At 41.1% G+C, this 22,819-nt stretch overlaps 1 protein-coding gene across 1 annotated transcript in view; it reads right to left on the bottom strand.

Moving 5' to 3' along the window:
* Positions 1-4,835: 4,835 nt before the first annotated feature.
* Positions 4,836-22,819, bottom strand: part of Gad1 (glutamate decarboxylase) — a 163,311-nt gene continuing 145,327 nt past the window's right edge. Inside the window, exons 9-10 of the mRNA XM_067148034.2 lie at positions 6,768-6,962; positions 4,836-5,009 (exon numbers count right to left, since the gene is read on the bottom strand). Of these exons, the coding sequence (XP_067004135.1) occupies positions 4,836-5,009; positions 6,768-6,962 (369 nt within the window). The remainder of the gene's footprint in view (positions 5,010-6,767; positions 6,963-22,819) is intronic.

Raw genomic sequence — 22,819 nt, 5'->3', positions numbered from 1 at the left:
TCTGAGCCGGTCGAATGACTGGAAACGGGCTGTGGATTTTCATGTCTTATACAGTTTTGCCGTACCGACGATGATAATAGAATAATGTATTTAGACCTTTGTTTGCTTAGTCCATATCAACGCCAAGCATTGTTAACATGGAAATATTGTTTAATCTTGCGATGATTTTTTGTTATGATTGTCTTAACACCGCGCACTGCCTTCGTGATGTACAGGCCGTACTGTACCTCCGATGACGTCACACAAATAGGCGAATTGCTTCCTCCGTCCGACCCGTGTAATGCAAGGACATGATGTGTCTGTACCTTTTGTAATTATGAAAAAATTTACAAATGTTGTATTAATATTACAGGAGGGATCACTAACACGTCCTGTAATCACATCATAACTCGTAAGTCAGGTCTATGTAATTTTAGGAGAAGTATGTTTGTAGTGCGATCTGCGCGGTCAAAGCTTCAGTGTTTTACTTGTCAATGTACCCAACAAATAATTGTTATGTATTAATAGAAATATGGAGACAACAACTTTACTTCCATACCTATAGATGGCCATAAATACAGTAGCTTCCTTGGTTTTCGTTGTTGTTGTTGTTGTTGTTGTTGACACTTCTTGCACCATCCTTCGAAGACTTTCTTTAGATCCTTTCTTCTATATAAACATTTGTATCATTTTTGTTTAGGAATACACCATGTTTTCCCAGATATTGATGCACTGATCAGCCTGTTCTATTAGTTACTTCCCACATTCACGGAAACTGCAGAGGAATGGGTTTTACTCGCATTAATTTTGGGGAGAAAAAGCAGAGCGTACTTAACATTACGAACCCAAGAAATAACCATATGTAGGTTCCATTGGTTACTGTCCACTCTTAGACTTGTTCTGTATCAACAATAAAACCCTCTGTTGTAAATCTGTGTAACAAGAAAGTCAAAAGCAGAACTCATCATCACCTCTGGGAAATAAGTGAAACATACACCTTTATTCTTCGTAACATGTATTTTTTTGTTTGGGATTTTCCTTTTTCATAAAGGTAACCTGTCCCCATACTAAGGAAATGAAAATATTTAGTCTATTTACTTGCATAGTTGTATTTTCGCCGTGGTACGCGTAAGTTCTTAGCATGGTGGCAAATGCGAACTTTCACACACTGTATTTAATTTTGTAGCACATTATATTTCCACAAAAACATGTTATACGATAACAAGTAAATGAATAAATTACACGAGAAGTATTACGTCCCTTGAATTTAAATTACTCACCACGTGAAGATACCATGCCTAACCTAAACTATGAGGTCTCACTATCATAACAACAGCTGTTTACGTAAATCCTGATGTGGTAAATTTAAAGAAAAAACATACAATATACTTAAATATACACTTTTTCTCTCAACGGTCACAATTATTTTAAGAATGCTCCCAATCTTTATAGATTACATTCACAAGTACAACTTGTAACATTCGCTTAGCTCGCCTCAATTGATCAGCTGATTGGCTTGGCGCGCTTTCTACAGTACGGCCTGTATATTACGAAGGCAGTGCACCGCGAGGTCATGGGCGCGTATCAACAAGAAAAAATGTGAAGATGATTAAAACAATAAGAAAATTTGTAAAGGAACGAACCTTGAAGAATAAGACAATGAAAGAAGGAAGGACTCCCTTTATATTAGATGCTCTAATATCCCAGACTCGGAGGAAAACTACATGTGAACTACAATATCGAAACCTCATAAAACTGATCAACAATAACATTATATTGACCATTGTTGCGAAGTGATTTGTCTCTTCTGCTGGCACTCATCTCCGTCCTGAGTAAAACAGCGTGGCTGGATATTGGCATAATGTACACTACCGCTCATTAATTTCAATACACCCAATAATTGACATCTAGTTCTCTGTAGATAAGGTATAATGCCGTGGGTGTGGCAGAGGAAGCAAAGGAATAGTACAACAGTTGTACACATGTCATGATTTTTGTTTGTAATCATGGAGATACAATAGTGTCCAACAAACAATGTAGTGTACATCCTATCGGATATGTTTGTTTACCTATTTGCCGACGGATGCCGCATTTGGTGCACCTCTGTTGTTCCCTGTAGTGATGTGATATCTTCAGCGAACTGCAAGCATTGCTACGATACATAACATGTGGTTCCTTGCATGTCAGTTCCTTCGTGACAGTATGGCTCTACGAGTGGAGATATCCGTAGAAAAACGGGCTGCAATTGTAGCACTTAGCCAAGCAGGTTTATCTATTCCCCAGATTGCGAAACAGTGTAGTGTGTCCATAGGGGGAGTGCAATACATCCTTCACCGCCAGAAGACAACAGGTAGCAATAAGGACATGCCACGACCAGGACGACCTCGTAAAACAACTAAAAGTGATGATAAATATATCAGAATTATCAGTAAGAGAAATAGATTCAAAACAGCGCCCCAATTTCGTGCAGAATTGGTAGAAATGAACACGACAATATCTGTTGCAACAGTAAAAAGGAGATTGACTGAAGCCGGCTTGAAAGGATGTGTCACAGCAAGAAAACCCCATCTAAGGCCCATGAATAAACAGAAGAGACTTGAATGGGCTAGAAAACATCGTAATTGGACATCGGAAAAGTGGACGAAGGTGTTATTCACCAATGAATCGAAGTTCGAGATTTTTGGAACCAGAAGGAGAATATTTGTTCGCCGATTTGTAGGGGTAAGGATAGCCCAGCACTGTGTTCTACCTACAGTTAAACACGGTGGAGGTTCTTTTATGGTTTGGGGATGTTTTTCCGGAGATAGATTTGACGACATTGTGAAAATAGAAGGATGTATGGATCAGAAGCAATACAACCGCATACTTCAATATCATGCAATACCAAGTGGATTGCTCTTTATATGGAAAGGGTTCATCTTACAACAGGATAATGACCCAACACATCGGTAGGCATACTATACGAACTACATTCCATCAAAGGAAAAACAGAAAGTACTGGAAGACATGGCATAGCCGTCCCGAAGTCCCGATTGTAATCCCATTGAAATGGTCTGCGATGAAGTGGACAGACGTATCCGGGAAGTTAATATATCCAGCAAGGAACATCTGTGAAATATTGTTAAGGATGTGTGTAACCATATAGATTCACGATACCTACAAAAATTGATTGACCGCATGCCTCGAGTTTGTGAGGCAGTCATCAAATCCAAAGGAGGATACTTTGATGAAAGTAAAATATAATGATTGTGATTGTATTATATATGTGTAAGTTAATATAATTATCTTTTGTGAGAAATATCGTTTGATTTGTGTTGTAAATCTGAAATACCAGGGTGTATTGAAATTAATGAGCGGTAGTGTAGCTAGGGAGTTAGATAGCTTTGCACATTCTATAAGTATGACCCATCAACGACGCCTACTGCAGCTAATAATAAATACTGTAACAAGTTGCGTAAAAAGAAAAAGAAAAGAAAAATGTTTTATTTGGACTGCTGGACTTATAGTCGTTTGGAATTTGAATATTGCTAAATTGTAAAGGGTTGTTATCGTTATTGTTGGGTGATATTTTGTAACACTGTGAAACCTTCGTGACTTGGACTTTCGGAACAGGGGGTGTCTAGCCCTGTCGATTCTAGAAGGATATTCTGGTTGTTTACTAGTTTCTGAAGATGGAAGGTTCTCGGTAAATATTTCCCTTGGAGAAAATAACAGGAACTTTTATTGGTGAATCTGGGTGGCGAAAGGTAAGCTTCTGTGGTCTGATTGCTTACCTTGGTGATCGAACCGGTGCCAGCTTTGCCCTCCTCGAGAGAGCGGGGCAAGCTTTCGACGTCTTTTGCTTCTCATCGGCCTAGCGAGCGGACGCACTTCTGCGATCGTCCCACCCGGGATGGCCCGCCTTGGGGTAAGCACTATCGGTTTCATTTCCACCTATTTTGTTTTTCTTTTCACATAGGAGTTTACCCCTACTCGCCCAGACTCGCCACTCAGTCATTAAGATGCCTTAGCTTTTCAGCTGGGCCCGACTGTTTGATTTTGGAGGCAATTCCCCTTTTCTTTTGGCTTTGTGAACAGTGTAATTAATTAATAGGTAAATTTTATTTCCCTCGGGGTTTGCCTCCAGTAACTTTGTATCACTTGATGTACGTTAATTTTCCCCCTGACCCATACCAGAAGTGTTTTTGGTGTGAGAGTAAGTTAAACTAGCCTCTGCGTCAAGTTTTATCATTCCTCGTTTCCCTCTTGTTCCATTATGTGGTGCAATTATCTGAAAGCCCCTGAACTTTTTCTTAATATTGTATTTGCATCGTGTGCATCCTATTACCTTTCATAGTATTATTATGGAAGTTGCCTTATGTTAATATATCTCCTTCCTTTAGCCTCTTTGTTTTAAGGGATTAGCCCTTGGTAAATTACATCTAAATTTGTTTGTTTGAACTACGATAACCTGATTTTATTGGATGTTGAAATTTATTTTGTAACGTTAATAACAGCAGATAAAGGGATCACCGTTGTTTTTTTTTTTTTAAATTCGCAACGCACATCTCCCCATGGCCCTGGTAGGGTTCCCACGCCTGCACCACATCCTTCCTTATAGTTGTCAAGTTGGTCAACCTGATGTTTATTTGTTTATTTCTCGATGCAGTTTCGTTTGTTTATCTTAAAGGTGTCCAAATTCCATGTAATTTTAGGTTTTGTGTTATTATTTCCTTACCATGTGTCGTGTAACCCGGTGTACTGGTTACAAATACAGACATGTACTCCGCCGCTATCCTCAATTGGTATTCTCAAATGAGTCACTCACGCACCCACCCTACGATTAATATACGGTAGAGAGAAGTTACCTGGGGGGCTTAGAGATCGTGCCCTAGTCGGTCCATCTCGGCCAGAAGGAAGTCTATATCCTTCTCGGTGACGGCGGCGCTTGAGATGATATTTCTGAAGAAGTTGGGCCGGTCGTCGAGGGGCTGATAGCCTACCATGAGCGTGCCGGCCTGCATCATGCGGCCCTTCAAGACAGGTGTGATCTGAAACACAAAGATACGCAATTAGACACTCTCACCATGCAATGTTCTTAAGGCAACCACATGAAAAATTCTTTAGTGAAATCGAAAAACTTCGTGAAAGGGAAACTTCGAAGCTTTCAGCCACTAATTATATTTAAGACCTAAGAATATGTTATTTTCTATCGCTGTATAGGGCCTAATTCTCTGTATGCGCAAGATTATGATAATCGTGTCATTATTATATCTAGGCATATACAATTTATTGAATTAAAATACGGTCTACAGCAGCACACTTTGTAAAAATAATTTCATCAATAACCAGATTTCGGAAACTATGTCCCAGCTTCAGTGAATCTAGTAAAAATTGGAATCTTTAAAAGTATAATAAAGTTCACGAAAGTGTGTCCTAATGACTTTTAAAACCTTCAGGACAATTGCATTGTAAAAACAGGAAAAACAAAAGCAAAGAAACAAACAAACAAACAAACAAACAAACCAGAAAACCTTATAGGAAAAGTTAAAAGAAAGTTTCTACATCCGACTGAAACATAAAACAGTTAAAACATACCTACCTTGTTGTGACAGGAATGACTGAACATGCTCCATCAGCTGTTACTCAAGCCTGACAAAATCCACCGCATGTATTGCTGATGAGCGAATTGCACGTGAAACTGTGTCATCTCAAGTCTGTGAATAGTACGTAGTCTGCGGCGGTTTCTTTTCAAATTTTATCTGGATCCTATTTCTGTACTAGGAATATTTCGATGTTCACACGAATATTCAATTCTAACCCGTAATTAACTTAAAGGCCAGAAACCAGCATACGGACGTGGGCAAGATTTGCTTCGTTAACAGGACCATAAGGGGTTGGAATAAATTACATGCAGCAGCCTTTGATAGATTTCCTTCCGGTATCAAATCATTTAAGAAGACCATTAGTGCTTGCGTAAAGTGTAAATTAAAAGTTGTAAATTACGGACACTGAATTTATGATTTTCTTCTTGGTTTAGATTGTGAAACTAGGAGTTTTTCTTGTGGTATTGTCTTTCTGGGGAATTGCTTGTTGTACTCATGTTGTTGTTGTTGTTGTTGTTAAGTAATTACCAATGTTTTTAACTTTATTATGACTTGTAATGTTAAGCTAGTTAAGCCTATAGTATTGTATGCTGTAGTGTTAGGCACTGGGAAATACTTAAGTTTTCTGTGAATTTGTATATGATGATGATGGATTTAGAATTTTAAACTTAAACTGGTAGTATTCCTTGTAATATTTTCTTTCCAGGGATTTGCTTGTTCTACTGTTGTTGTTCTTGTAGGGTAATTATGTTTTTAACATTACTATATTAACATTGTAATGTTAAGCTAGTAGTAAGCTCAACCTATAGTATTGTAAGCCGTAGTGTTAAGTACTGGAAATACTTAAGTGGTGAGTGAATTTGTATATGATGCTGGATTTAGAAAATTAAACTAGCAATATTTCTTATAATATTTGCTTTCCATGGAATTGCTTGTTGTACTCTTGTTGTTGTAGTAGTTGTTGTTGGGTAATTATGTTTTAACCTCACTTTATTATAACTTGTATATAGCTAGTAGTAAGCTATTATTATTATTATTATTATTATTATTATTATTATTATTATTATTATTATTATTATTATTATTATTATTATTATTAGTTGAGCAGCATAAGTGTTCTGTTATGAGACAGGAAGTGAATGCTCAAAGGTGCCGCGTATGAGAGTTGGGAACAAAGATGAATTATGAAAAGATGAAGCTTACCTGTCCCAGCAACTTCTCTCGCTCGCGACTGTGAGCCATAGAGCGCATTCTGGTGGGCACGTACCAGAAGCTGACGTTCATCATCTCGGGCTCAAGGATCAGGTAATACTTGTCTGGTTGAGCTTTGATCTTGCGGACCATGTACTGCGATAGCTCCATCAGCCGGTCCATCAGCTTCTCGAAACCTTCAGTGCCCTGAGAAAAACAAAATAATTTGCTAGTTATTTTCATATCTAATGTGTAATACTTAAAACATTTATAGCCAGATTTATCAGATCAGTCTATTAAGTTGTAAGAAAGGTTTACGAAAATTAAATGGGAATACTGCATCTCAAGATAATCTACCTATTTATCTGTGTATGTAACGGGTAATCTCAAAAACTACTTGACCGATTTTTAAATTTCGTTCACCATTTGAAAGATATCATTCCGAGTAACATAGGCTAACGAGGGCAACACGTCGAGGGTTACAACATGATTTTTGAGAAATTTCTGTCTGCGAAAGAGGGGTCGAAATAAGCGAAAACGTCTTTCGGCTTATTCGTAAACACTCGACCATATCCCAGAAAATGACGGTGGGAGTTTCCGACGTGTTCTATGTGTCTATTAGCACGACATTGTGACGCGATGGCTTTTGCCGCGGCTTCACATTTTTGAGCCCCGTGTTCAAATCCCGATGAACTGTGTTTAAAAAGAATACGTTTGCCCATTGATGATAACTATATGAACGGTTTTGTTCAATGTATTTTGAAATATCGTTGTCCTTTTACGTATATGCATGCTCTGTCTGGTAAATGAATTTTAAAACATCGATTGTTCTATACTCACTGCACAGCAGAGGGATATCATGATTAGATGCGACGCAATAAACATCCATGCATTGATTTATAATGCAGCGCCAGGTTTCACGAAAATGATTTATTATGCGTAGTTGTCACAAACTTATTGCCAACACGTGAAATGTTCAGTAATATTAACGACGTTTCTTTCCCGAGTGACATTTACACCCAGAAATGTAACTGCGGCAAACATGCCTTCGCGCGATGCTCTTGGTGTCGTATGTTTCTACAAGCGAAATCATCCAAGGGAATGAACCGTATCTCCCTGAAGCGTTAATATAAGAATGAACTTACAAAAAATTGTAATCCATGAAAAATGCCATATCGCCAATGAACAAAGAATCACCAAGCTACAGAAGGCCTACAAACTAACGTGGGCTCACTACAACAAGAAAAGCATTTCGATAGATGCAAAATTACGGCACTATAAAACAGCAGTCCTTCAAGAAGCAACCTATACAGCTGAAACAATGGTGATCGACGGTCATTCTAAAATTAAGGACATAGAAAAACAGGAACGAAAAATTCTTCGGAAGATTTATGGGGCAGTCAAGACAAATGACATCTGAATGAAGAGACCGCAGAACGACCTCTATGAAAAATAAACTCTATTACGGATGAAATCAGAAAACGCCGAGCAAAGTTTTACACACACATTTACAGATTGGACAACTCCAGAATGGCAAAGAAACTACTCAACATCGTAACAAAGAGTAAATGCGATACGGAATGGCTAAAAGAGGTTCAGAGGGACCTACAACAGATCAACATAACGAATCTCGAGTGCCGAAATAAAATCACAAATGTAAAATTTGAGTCAAGAATACCACGAGAACCTGGGAAAATGTGGAGAGAGGAGTGGAAGGGGAAGCATTCAGAGAGGATGACGAGATTTTGGGAAGAAAAGAGGAAAAACGCCCGAAGATGACATTATGTATTCAGGTTCAATCGCTCTTCTTAAGGGGAACAATCTTGTAATTATTATTATTATTATTATTATTATTATTATTAATAATAATAATAATAATAATAATAATAATAATAATAATAATAATAATAATAATAATAATTGTACCGGGCGGTACACCTCCACGCCGCTAATTCAAACTTTGCGCCAGTTGAAACTCCCCTACTGGAGGAAGTCTGAACTTTATCTAAGGTGTTAATTTTCAAGTTTCTCAGAAGATGTCACTACTTGGAAATTTTGGAGTTTCTGAACTGGCTCGTTTTCGATATATTTTTGTTTTACCTGTAGTAAGAAGTGTGAACTTTCTCTTCTAGAGGACACTACTGAAGAACTACAATGGTGCACCCTAGTGCGAAGTGAAAGAACTGTTTTTTTGGAGAAATTTTTATTTCAAAAGTTTGTTCCTTGTTAAATTTCTTTCTGTTATTGTTTAAGTTGGCTGTATAACCCTTTCTTTCCCCTGGTTTTGAATTTAGCCAATCCCGAATTTCTTTAATTAATTTCTGACCAATCAGGTGTATCTTCTCCAACTTGAATATCTTGCTTAACCCTAGCCAATAAAGGTTTTGTGGGCGGGTGTTTTCATTTCTGAAACGCCCCGAACTTTACACGAGAGTATATAAACTGCTGATTTTCGGGCCTCTGCGCCACTTCAGTACCAACTTTCAAAGTGTAAAGTACGTAGCAGGGGGCGGGAAGCGCCTCTTTCTTCGGGCAGCAGTTCATCCATAAGGTAATGGCCGTTTAATAACTTCTTTTCTTGCTAGCTCAGCAGTTTAACTCTCGGGGCGGGTCCGAAGCGTTTCCACCATGTAACTTTTCCCTAAAATGTAAAGACTCTTAGCATCTATTCTCTTTAAAGCTACATATTGGGATAGAGAGTGCTTAACCCTCTCGAGCTCCCACTCATATTGTTTTGAGGTGAACTTATTTTTCACAACCGATTCTTCCTTAACGTAATGTAAATTGTTTCTTTCTAAAGTCACCTCTTTAGTATGGGATTAGCCCTTGCATTAGCGGCCTAGAGCCAGATTAGGTTTTAAACAAAATGTATTAGGAGTGCAGATCGCCTCCTCTCAAATTGGTATTTTAGAGGCCATGTAATTAACCTTTTCTCGTTTAATTGGCCTCAGTAGGTTGGGTATTTTACCCCTGTGTTTATGTCCTTAGAGGACAACTTGAAGGTGGAGTTTGGTGTGGCCTTTGATAGGCTTAAAATTTGAGAGCGAGTGGCTCTTTCTTGAAAATTGAGTGTTGTATGCCTCGAGGAGGCTTTTCTGTGTAATTTGGAGCAAGCGCTCTTGGGCATGAATGGGGTTTTCTGCCCCTCTGTTAAAACTTATTTTGGAGTAAAGTTGGGCTAATTGCCCAAGAATTGTGAGTTCGGGGCTCGAAGCCCAAATCCTGTAAATACTGTAATTGTACTTTTGTTGCCTTGCTACTCTGTACCTGCCATGCTTGTTTTTTCTAGATTTTGCAAAGAAAATATAACCTCGTTAAATTTTAAATTAACTTTAATTTCGTAGCCTGAGACCTGTTCACCCCCGCACCTTCTTTCACCTCTGCTATTCCACAGATACCTCGGAACAAGTGGTAGCAGAGCGTGGTTGAATGGGTCTCAATTTAGCCCATTTTGACGGCTAAACATTGCTTTGATTACAACTCTAACTATTTTCTCACTTGCTGGAATTTTTACCTTTTCCTTTTTCAAAATTGTTCTGTCATCATGCCCGGCCCTCGCGATGTTCTCCATCTTAACTATTTGCGCAAGGAGGAGTTGATCTATGAGTTAACTATTAGAAATGTGCAATCTGTAGGCACGGTTGCGGTAGACACAAATAAGCTTAGAGAGTCCCTTGATTTGCCCATTTCCATCCCCACTTTGGGAGAGAAAGAAATTGACGACTCTCTTTCCACGATCACTGACAATACTACTGAGCTAGCATCTGTAGTTGGTTTTTTTGAAGAAAATGATCCTCCTCCTAATCAAATTAAGCGTGTGCAAGCCAGGCTATTTCATTTTTCAAATAGAGTTAACGATCTGTTGTCTCTGAAGTTGAATGACGTTCAGAGGAAGGAAGCTAGTATGGTTCTCGAAAATCTTTCTGAATTGTCCAGTAAAGTTACCCAATTGTTAATTGGGGAAGTTCCTCCCAAAACTGATCAACCCGTCACGGTGAATGTAGGTAGCGAGGAAGAGCCTCCTAAGGGAGACGTCAATAGGAAAACCGTTGCAGCTCAAACAACCTCTGCCCCATTGGACAACGAGTCTGAACGCCGAACCTCGTTGAATAATGTACGTTCTGAATTGACATCCTTGCCACTTAAACCTTTATCTACTATGTCACCTGGGTTCAGCAGCTTACCTCACCCATTAGCAATGTTGCTTAGAGGTATCTCTAAATTTTCTGTTAACACTACCAGTGAAGTTATTTCATTCTTAAGGTTTTTAGTTGAGTTCCAGGATCATGCCCTTGTTTTTTCTCTTTCTCCATGTCAGATTTTGCAAATCATCTATCCCTATGCAATTGGTATTCTCTCAGACAAAATAGTAAGAGCCATTGCCGAGCAATCATCTATTGAGGACTTCCACGCCCACTTGTTAGCTAACTTCATCCCGGCTAGGGCAAGGACCTCCCTTATTCAGAAGTACTATTATCGTGTACAACGGTTGGATGAAAACTTGGCAGATTTCATCCAAGATATTAAGTTCTATACTAGGGTGTTTGCTCTTCACTTCCCGGAGGATCAGATCGTACAAGCTATTGTGGAAGGTATCTCACCATCCTATAGGTCATATTTGTGTTTCGCGGCGTGCCCGCAAACTTTCTCTGAACTTGAAGCATTGGCCGTCTCAGCGGAAGGAGTTAGATACGCCGATTCCTTGCGTGTCGCGAAAGAACCTCCTCCTTCTTTTGGTAATCCTCGGCCTCCACCTCGCCGACCTGTCACACCTCGTAAATGCTATGCTTGCGGGTCATCTGACCATCTTCGCAATAAGTGTCCATTGATCAAATCTAGTAGGGCAAATAATGGAGCTAGCTCATCACCAGGCTGTTTTAAATGTGGGGCTTTCTCACATATCGCCAAGAATTGCCCAAATTCGAATAGCACCCCTCCTGCTCAACTTCTGGTGCAAATTCCACCAATGCCAATAATAAAAAATGACTAGTGGCTTCGGCTGAGTCGATTAGTCCCTATTCCCGAGGCTCAGCCCCTGGTAAACAGGTCGTAAATTCAGGGAAAATTCAGTCCTCAAATTCATCTGTTGAATGCCCCAAAGAATGTCTGAGGATTGCGGCGGATACCCCCGCACCTGTTCCTTTTCTTAAAATTGAGCTAAATAATGAACCTGTAACTGCTCTATTAGATTCAGGCAGCGTTTGTTCTATTATTTCGGCTGAATGGTATTCAAAATTGAAATCTGTTTGTAAACTATCTGACTATGGCTCATCTCCTGTTCAATATGTTTCGGCTAATTCATCTCCATTAGAAATTCTAGGTTCTGTAAATGTCAAAATCCGCATTTTTAAATTTACATGGAAAATTAAATTGTTTGTGGCCAAGCACTTGTCTTGCCCCATTATATTGGGAGCTGACTTCATTTCTCACACTGGTCTTGTGCTCGATCTTCAGAGTAGGTCGTGCACTTTCAAATTTGCGTCTAATGGTAAAATTCCATTATTGAAATGTAATTCTGCATCATGTTCATCTATTTCGCCTACCCAGGATGAGATGTTGTTAGACCTTAGACATCTACCTGAGGAGCAAACTGATAGTATTCGTAAGCTGTGTCAGTCCTTTCCAGAGGTCTTCTCTGATACTCTTGGTGTTACTGACATTATTGAATACAAAATTGAGGTCACGGATTCGATTCCTGTCCGTTTTCCACCATATAGGCTATCTCCACCTAAAATGAAAGCTCTGAAAGAAATCATCGATCAGATGTTGAAGGATGGTATTATTAGGCCCTGTAAGTCGGCGTATTCTTCGCCTATTTTTCTAGTCCAGAAACCCCAAGGAGGCTTCAGGCCTGTCATTGATTATAGGGCTCTCAATCGGAAGGTGGTGTTACAATCTGTGCCCCTTCCCGACCTTCATTCTTGTTTTTCATGGTTTCGTAAGGCCAAGTTCTTTATTATCTTGGACCTGAATCAGGCCTATAATCAAATTCCCCTAGCGGAAGTGTCTAAACACCTTACAGCGTTTGCCACGGATTGGAATTTGTATGAATACAACCGCGTGCCTTTCGGGCTCCCCACGGGAGCAGCTGTACTCACTAGACTGCTAGATAGGGTCTTCTCCGACATCAAATTCGAGTACTTGTATCACTACCTGGATGATGTCGTCGTATTTTCGGAGACCTTTGAGGAACATCTAGATCATCTGCGAGAAGTTCTCGATCGCCTTCGTAAAGCTGGGTTAACTGTTAAGTTGTCCAAGGTTGCCTTTGCTAAGCCCTCCATGTCATTCCTAGGGCATATTGTCTCACCTGATGGTGTTGCAGTCGATCATTCTAGAACACAGGCCATCCGTGATTTTAAACCTCCTAAGGACATCAAAGGTATCGCCAGGTTCATTGGAATGGTGAATTTCTTCAGGAAGTTTATTCCTAACTTCGCTAATAGAGCGGCGCCCTTGAACCTTCTTCGTAGGAAAGGCATCAAATTTGAGTGGGGACCTTCTCAACAAGCCGCTTTTGAAGATCTTAAATTAGCTCTCTGTAATGCCCCTGTCCTTGCTATGCCTGATTTCTCAAAGAAATTCATCGTCCAAACCGACGCGTCGTCGTTGGCGGTAGCTGCAGTCCTTCTTCAAGAGACTGAACTAGGGAGGCGACCCATCGCCTATGTATCTAGGACTCTATCGGCTCAAGAAGCCAAGTATTCCATCTATGAGCTCGAAGGTTTGGCAGTCTTATTTGCCTTAGAAAAGTTCCGTCTCTATCTGGAACATGTCAAATTCGACCTGGAGACAGATAATCAAGCCTTAAGCTGGGTCTTAGGTAGGCCGCGTCGTACTGGTCGTATAGCCCGTTGGGCCATCCGTATTTCTGCCTTCCAATTCGATGTCAGGCATATCAGAGGTACCGAAAATGTTGTTGCTGATGGACTCAGCAGTATGTTTTCCAACGACGTTGAGACCCATGAACCGGTCGACAGTTCATCACCTCCCGAGTCCATACTATTTGATGTTAATGCCATCTTAACAGATGCTCCCATGCTCTTTAGGGATATCGAGAAATACCAACGTGAAGATCCGACGCTGGCTCCGATAATGGAAACCCTTTCTTCTGGGGAACATGTCGTCCCTTATGTACTGAGGAATGGTGTTTTATGTTGCCCATCGAGGCATGATAAGATGATGAAAGTTGTCGTTCCAGCTGTTCTTGTACCTATGTTCTTCAAGTACTATCATGAGACCCCATTAGGGGGGCATCTTGGAATCTTTAAAACTCGTGAAAAGATTCGTGAAGGGTTCATCTGGAAGGGTATGGACGGTGAAATCCGTGAACTAGTTAAGGCTTGTAAATCCTGTTTGCTTAGTAAACCAACCATGTCCACCACGGTAGGCCTGTTGTCTTCTCATCAAGCGTCGCGCCCCATGGAACGCCTGTATATTTATTATGTAGGACCCTTCCCCCAGTCAAAGGGAAATGCCAACAAGGTCACATTTGTATGTGTAGATGGTTTTACAAGATTTTCCTGGTTATTTCCGCCTAAGCTGGCTACCGCTCAGTCCACCATTACTTGTCTAAATTCTATCTTTGCTTCTTTTGGTCCGTGTCAATATATTGTATCTGATAATGCTAAGGCTTTTACATCTAATCTATTTCGTAAATTCTGCTTTGACCTGTCCATCTCTCATGTGACTACTTCTGCTTATTACCCTCAACCATCTCTGGCTGAACGGGTTAATCGTAATATCAGGTCCGCGCTTATTGCCTATCATCATGAAGATCATTCTAGGTGGGACACGTCCCTGCATTGGTTAGCTTTTGCTTTGAATTCGGCGGTTCATGAATCTCACAAGTTTACTCCAGCTTCGCTGATGTTCAAGTTCGTTCCCAACACGCCGCTCTCTAACCTCTGGTCTCTGAGTGACATTCTACCTGAGACAATAGATCCGGATAACATTAAAGATCTTTGGAAGAAGGCTAAAGCCAATCTTAAGGTGTCTCATGAAAAGGTTAGGGTAAGATATGATCGTGGACGGAGACCCACCAATTTGAAGGTAGGCGACCAAGTGATGGTCAAGAATTTTGTTCCCACGGGCAAGCTTGCCCCCAGATTTCATGGGCCGTGTATCATTCTCGATTTCCTTACTCCCGTTACCTTATTGTTAAGCAATCCAGCCACCGAGAGGATATTTAGGGTTCTCCTGTCACAGGTGAAACCGGTGTAATTTCTGTGTTAACTTGCTTCATATAATTTTGAAAGAAATAGGAAGGTTATTTTTTTTTTTGAGGGGTGACACTTTTAAGGTCTTCTGCTCTTGGAATCTGTTTCCTTTGTGTGTAATTATTTATTGTAAACCTTCCCCGCACTGTTAAACTGCCACCCTGTCCTTGCCACGGCCATTACCACGCTCCCGTCTCCTTCTCCACAACACACAGTGGCTTATAAATGCCCTGAATATCTGCACGCCGCTAGTCCCTCAACCTCTCCACAAAGCCTGTGCCCTCAAAAAAGATGATGGTCCAACAAAATTCTGCCGCCGAGCTTTAATGTTTCAGTGCCCCCGCAGCAGCGCGGCGCCGTACCGCTCCTGAGGCAGGGTACGGGCCCGCCCTTCCCCAGTGAGGCCAACCTGTGTACGGCGAGCCGGAGTCCTCCTCCCGGCCACGGCTGATGTGCGGCGCACAACCTGTAACTGGCCGGCGACCTGCATGTTCGCCGCGGGCGCGGCGTGCTTCAACTCCACTACTCCCCTCATAGTGCGGGCGAGCGGTATCTCAGGGTACTTGAGGGGTCCGAGCGGCCTTCTCTGAACTCAAGCAGCGGCGGCTGGTCTGGCCGTCAAACTGATCAACGTTTAAAGTACATATTCAGCTATATGGACATTCCTGTTCAACATTATTACCCTTTTGGATTTTAATGCAATATCTGGTGGACTTAGAAAATTTTCTTCTCTTTCAAGAATTTAAAGCTTTTCCTCCTGAATTCAACTTCTACAAACATAAAGACATTACTTCAACAGTTACTACAAGAATTTTGAACCTGGATCAAACCAAATTTAGACAATTTTTATAAATGCTTCTGCAATTAATCTCCATAGCAACATCATAACTTGGACCTTGTTTTCAAACAATTTCATGTGTCACCCCTGGAGGGACTTTTTGGGGGGGGGAGGTCTGTACCGGGCGGTACACCTCCACGCCGCTAATTCAAACTTTGCGCCAGTTGAAACTCCCCTACTGGAGGAAGTCTGAACTTTATCTAAGGTGTTAATTTTCAAGTTTCTCAGAAGATGTCACTACTTGGAAATTTTGGAGTTTCTGAACTGGGTCGTTTTCGATGTATTTTTGTTTTACCTGTAGTAAGAGGTGTGAACTTTCTCTTCTAGAGGACACTACTGAAGAACTACAATGGTGCACCCTAGTGCGAAGTGAAAGAACTGTTTTTTTGGAGAAATTTTTATTTCAAAAGTTTGTTCCTTGTTAAATTTCTTTCTGTTATTGTTTAAGTTGGCTGTATAACCCGTTCTTTCCCCTGGTTTTGAATTTAGCCAATCCCGAATTTCTTTAATTAATTTCTGACCAATCAGGTGTATCTTCTCCAACTTGAATATCTTGCTTAACCCTAGCCAATAAAGTTTTTGTGGGCGGGTGTTTTCATTTCTGAAACGCCTCGAACTTTACACGAGAGTATATAAACTGCTGATTTTCGGGCCTCTGCGCCACTTCAGTACCAACTTTCAAAGTGTAAAGTACGTAGCAGGGGGCGGGAAGCGCCTCTTTCTTCGGGCAGCAGTTCATCCATAAGGTAATGGCCGTTTAATAACTTCTTTTCTTGCTAGCTCAGCAGTTTAACTCTCGGGGCGGGTCCGAAGCGTTTCCACCATGTAACTTTTCCCTAAAATATAAAGACTCTTAGCATCTATTCTCTTTAAAGCTACATATTGGGATAGAGAGTGCTTAACCCTCTCGAGCTCCCACTCATATTGTTTTGAGGTGAACTTATTTTTCACAACCGATTCTTCCTTAACGTAATGTAAATTGTTTCTTTCTAAAGTCACCTCTTTAGTATGGGATTAGCCCTTGCATTAGCGGCCTAGAGCCAGATTAGGTTTTAAACAAAATGTATTAGGAGTGCAGATCGCCTCCTCTCAAATTGGTATTTTAGAGGCCATGTAATTAACCTTTTCTCGTTTAATTGGCCTCAGTAGGTTGGGTATTTTACCCCTGTGTTTATGTCCTTAGAGGACAACTTGAAGGTGGAGTTTGGTGTGGCCTTTGATAGGCTTAAAATTTGAGAGCGAGTGGCTCTTTCTTGAAAATTGAGTGTTGTATGCCTCGAGGAGGCTTTTCTGTGTAATTTGGAGCAAGTGTTCCTGGGCATGAATGGGGTTTTCTGCCCCTCTGTTAAAACTTATTTTGGAGTAAAGTTGGGCTAATTGCCCAAGAATTGTGAGTTCGGGGCTCGAAGCCAAAATCCGGTAAATACTGTAATTGTACTTTTGTTGCCTTGCTACTCTGTACCTGCCATGCTTGTTTTTTCTAGATTTTGCAAAGAAAATATAACCTTGTTAAATTTTAAAATAACTTTAATTTCGTAGCCTGAGACCTGTTCACCCCCGCACCTTCTTTCACCTCTGCTGTTCCACAGATACCTCGGAACAAGATGCAAAATTACGGCACTATAAAACAGCAGTCCTTCAAGAAGCAACCTATACAGCTGAAACAATGGTGATCGACGGTCATTCTAAAATTAAGGACATAGAAAAACAGGAACGAAAAATTCTTCGGAAGATTTATGGGGCAGTCAAGACAAATGACATCTGAATGAAGAGACCGCAGAACGACCTCTATGAAAAATAAACTCTATTACGGATGAAATCAGAAAACGCCGAGCAAAGTTTTACACACACATTTACAGATTGGACAACTCCAGAATGGCAAAGAAACTACTCAACATCGTAACAAAGAGTAAATGCGATACGGAATGGCTAAAAGAGGTTCAGAGGGACCTACAACAGATCAACGTAACGAATCTCGAGTGCCGAAATAAAATCACAAATGTAAAATTTGAGTCAAGAATACCACGAGAACCTGGGAAAATGTGGAGAGAGGAGTGGAAGAGGAAGCATTCAGAGAGGATGACGAGATTTTGGGAAGAAAAGAGGAAAAACGCCCGAAGATGACATTATGTATTCAGGTTCAATCGCTCTTCTTAAGGGGAACAATCTTGTAATTATTATTATTATTATTATTAATAATAATAATAATAATAAGAATAATAATAATAATAATAATATTAAAATGGAAATGAAATGGCGTATGGCTTTTTGTGCTGGAAGTGTCCGAGGACAAGTTCGGCTCACCAGATGCAGGTCTTTTGATTTGACTCCCGTAGGCGACTGCGCGTCGTGATGTGGATGAAATGATGATAAAGACGAGACATATACCCAGCCCCCGTGCCAGCGAAATTAACCAATTAAGTTTAAAAATCCTGACCCTGCCGGGAATCGAACCTGGGACCCCTGTGGCCAAAGGCTAGCACGCTAACCATTTAGCCAATAATATGTATTAAATGCATAACACTTATTGTGGAACGCAGTCGTAATTTCACAATCAACACAATACCCTGGTATTCACTAAGTTGATAAGGAACATTCGTGTAGTAATCGACAATGGACACAAGTAGACAACAACAAGAACAGCCATCGGGATTTGAACACGGGACGCAGAAATGTGAAGCCGCGGAAACTTGGACAGTCATTTTCTCGGAAACGGTCGAGTGTCTATGGATAACCCGAAACATGTATTCGCTACTTTTGACCCCTCTTTCGCTGAGCAAAGTTTCTGGGAAATCTGGTTGGTACACTTGGTTGGTTCCTCTCATGAGTATCATCCAGCAATATCAAAGGGTTCCCGTGAGAATCGGGATAGGTTAATACGGGTGAAATATCGAATTTATCTTACAAGGATGAGACAAAGCTCCTTTTAAGTCTCACGACGCGGAGAACAAAACACATTGTAAGGCCTTAAACCCTACCGTTTTCGAGATATTGGCACCATACTACCCCGCTATAGGAATCGGGTTCAGATTTTTTTGTTTGCTAGTGGCTTTACGTTGCACCGACACAGATAGGTCTTATGGTGATGTTGGGATAGGAAAGGCATAGAAGTTGGAAGGAAGCGGCTATGGCCTTAATTAAGGTACAGCACTTGCCTGGTGTGAAAATGGGAAGCCACGGAATATCATCTTCAGAGCTGCCGACAATAGGATTCGATCCCACTATCTCCCGGATGCAAGCTCACAGCCGCACTCGCTTCATACTGCTCATTTAGTCCAGCTCCATGGCCGCATGGTAAGCGTGCTGGCCTTTGGTCACAGGCGTCCCGGGTTCGATTTCCGTCAGGGTCGAGGATTTTAACCATCATTGGTTAACTTCGCTGGCACGGAGGCTGGGTGTATGTGTCGTCTTCATCACCATTTCATCCTCATCACGACGCGCAGGTCGCCTACGGGTGTCAAATCAAAGGACCTGCACCTAGTGAGCTGAACTTGTCCTCGGACACTAAAAGCCATACGCCATTTCATTTCAATACTGCTCATTTAACTAAATTTCACTCGTGATGCACATTAATGTATGAATGGGAGCTTCAATTCTGTGTTCTCGCAGTTCAATGCCTCAGCCCGTTTGGTCTTTCTTCTCTCTATTGGATCATTCCTACTTTATTATTTCCCTATGACCCTGAGATGAGGGACTACAGGCAATCGTTAGACCGAGCGAAGCCGGGTACGACAGCTATTTAGAAAATGACAGAGATCGTTCTACCTCTCACTCATTCGCAGCCTTCCTGACTCTTAACTTCCTCCAAGTTGTTATGACAAATTTTAAATTATTTGTCTTGGAAACATACTGTTCTTTAGGGAACCGTTTTAGACGAAATCTACCCAATTATCCCAATAACAAAACATTAATCATGAACCATTTTCCCTTTGAATGTGTACTTAAGCAGATAAACATTAAATACCACTTTATAGTGTTAATATTACTGTCATGTTGGTTTTCTGTCCAGTGTCAGATCCTTTAAGACTTCCGGAAAACCATACAGGTAGTATTTCTGAGCATATGAACAGGCAGGTGGAGAGTGATTGTCTGCCATCATAATGGAAACTCCCCAACTCGATTGTGACTGGCAGTAGGAAAGGGGGCTTCCTATTACAATGAAAATGACCTAAACCGGACTTCGCATGAGAAACGATGTATGGCGAAGTCCCCGTCGTGTTACTGGGGTAACGCTAAGAATTATGCAGTTTAATAAAATCTTACAACGTGGCTGCGTACACAGCTTCATCATGAATTCTTATTTTTTTTTTTTGCTATTGGCTTTACGTCGCACCGGCACAGATAGGTCTTACGGCGATGATGGGACAGTAAAGGGCTAGGACTGGGAAGGAAGCGGCCGTGGCTTTAATTAAGGTACAGTCCCAGCATTTTTCTGGTGTGAAAATGGAAAAACCACGGAAAACCATCTTCAGGGCTGCCGACAGTGGGGTTCGAAGGCACTATCTCCGGAATACTGGATAATGGCCGCACTTAAGCGACTGCAGCAATCGATCTCAGTCATCTTGAATTCTGTATACAATGTCGAATTTCGTAGGGAAGCACGGATATATCAGCTAGCATGTTATGTAATAATGTTTTAGTTGCTTCAGTCGGCTCCGTGATCCAGAGATAAGGAGTCTGCCTCTTATCCAGCGGTCCCGGGTTCAGTTCCCGGCCACGCCAGAAACTTTCCTTACATTTCAGTAGCAGCTCCGGTTTAGACAGCCAATAACAGCCGAAAGGATTCGTCGCGTTGACTGCGTATTACCACGTAATCTCCTCCGGGCTGAGCAGTGGTCGCGTGGTAAGTCAAGGCCCATTAGTGTTACAACGCCATGGAGTTTTATTGCTCCTTGTTAGAGGCTAAGAAAAACTTGATTATCAGCCTTTGAAGCCTTGTTGGATAACTTCAGCCTGCGATATTTGTATTTTAACCAATTCAATCATGTTACCTCAGGATGCTTACATCATACATACATGCATCGTCATTATAGACTATTATGCCTTTCAGCGTTCAGTCTGCCAGCCTCTGTGAATTTACTAAACATCGCCATAATCCTCTATTTGTAACTAGTGCTGTGGCTTTATTTAGTTCCACACCTCCTATATTTAAATCGTTAGAAACTGAGTCTAACCATCGTCGTCTTGGGCTCCCTCTACTTGTCTTACCCTCCATAAGAGTCCATTATTCTCCTAGGTAACTTATCCTCCTCCATTCGCCTCACATTATCCCACCACCGGAGCCGGTTTATGCGTACAGCTTCATCCATCGAGTTCATTCCTAACTTAGCCTTTTCTCCTTATTCCGAGTACCCTCCTGACATTGTACACATCTGTTTGTACCAGCAATCATTCTCGCTCTTTCATGTCCGTTACTTCCAACTTATGAATAAGATATCCTGAGTCCACCCAGCTTTCACTCCCGCACAGCAAAGTTGGTCTGACAACAGACCCATATATATGTACTTTCTTTCGGGTAGTGATTTCCTTCGTACGGAATATTGTTTATCGCAACTGCGAGCTCACTGCATTAGCTTTACTGCACCTTGATTCAATTTCACTATATGACCATCCTGGCAGATTACAGTCCTAAATACATGAAATTATCTATATGTTCCAGCTTTGTATCACCAATCTGACACTGAGTTCTCTTGGATTTCTTACCTACTGACGTCAGTTTAGTTTTGGAAAGGCTAATTTTCATACCATACTCATTGCACCTATTTTCAAGTTCCAAGATATTAGACTGCAGGCTTTCGGGACAATCTGCCATTAAGACCAAGTCATCAGCATAGGCCAATCTGCTTACTCTATTTCCACCTAACTGAATCCCTCCCTGCTATTTTATACCTTTCAGCAGATGATCCATGTAAACTACGAACAACAAAGGTGAAAGATTACAGCCTTGTCTAGCCCCTGTAAGTACCCCGAACCATGAACTCCTTCTACCATCAATTCTCACTGCAGCCCAATCGTCAACATAAATGCTTTTGATTGATTTTAATAATATACCCTTAATCCCATAGTTCCGCAGTATGGCGACCATCTTTTCCCTCAGTACCCTGGCATATGCTTTCTCTACATCTGCGAAACATAAACACAACTGTCTATTTCTCTCGTAGCACTTTTCAATTACCTGGCGCGTTCTGATAATCTGATCCTGATAGCCCCTGTGTGGTTTGAAACCACACTGGCTTTCATCCAACCCAGGATGTGTCCCTCAAATTTGTTCTGAATTATGAACAGAACCGGGGGCCGAACCACGGCCAACTAGGTGGAAAGCTATTATCCTAACTCTTGGACCACGTCATGGGTCAGAATGTAGTTACTATGGTTAGTACTGTAACATATCATTGAAGAGTATATTATTAATTCAATTAAGTATGGGTATTTTATTTACTGTACAGCATGAACACTGTAAGGAACACATTAACTTGTCTGTGCCCTCGACGAAATGAATAATCTAACACTAAAGTAAAGTAAACTCGTGTCCTCATCCCGAGGAGGTGCAGCTCTTTTCAGGTACACCCCCATTGGAGGTGAGCTGTACCATTTCAATCACATACCAGCCCTCCTGCCATTCTTAAATTTCTGGCAGTACCGGGAATCGAACCCGGGCCCCCGAGGACGGTAGCTAATAACACTAACCGTTACGCTACAGAGGCGGACAATCTAACACTATAATGGTATTACATAGGCTTCGTAAGTTAAATTATGGTCTCACTGAAGCGTTTAGGCGCTGATTTCTTTGGCTTTGAATGTGACGTGATGACTTTCCAAATTGAACCACGTAGTAGCCCGCTACTGCCTGTTATTCAGGTTTACGATACGAAAGGGTGAGGGACAATAATGAACACAGATTTCCCCCAGTGTCATCTCTTGTAGTTTGTGCCAAGGGCCACTTACAGTTCGTGAACTAGAAAAAGGCCATGCACGGTGTAAGATTGGACGTAGAGTCAGTATTGCAT

This window comes from Anabrus simplex, chromosome 5 (genome assembly GCF_040414725.1).
Source record: "Anabrus simplex isolate iqAnaSimp1 chromosome 5, ASM4041472v1, whole genome shotgun sequence".
NCBI lineage: Eukaryota > Metazoa > Arthropoda > Insecta > Orthoptera > Tettigoniidae > Anabrus > Anabrus simplex.
Note: the sequence above shows the minus strand (reverse complement) of the source record. Positions and strands in the feature narration are given on the sequence as shown.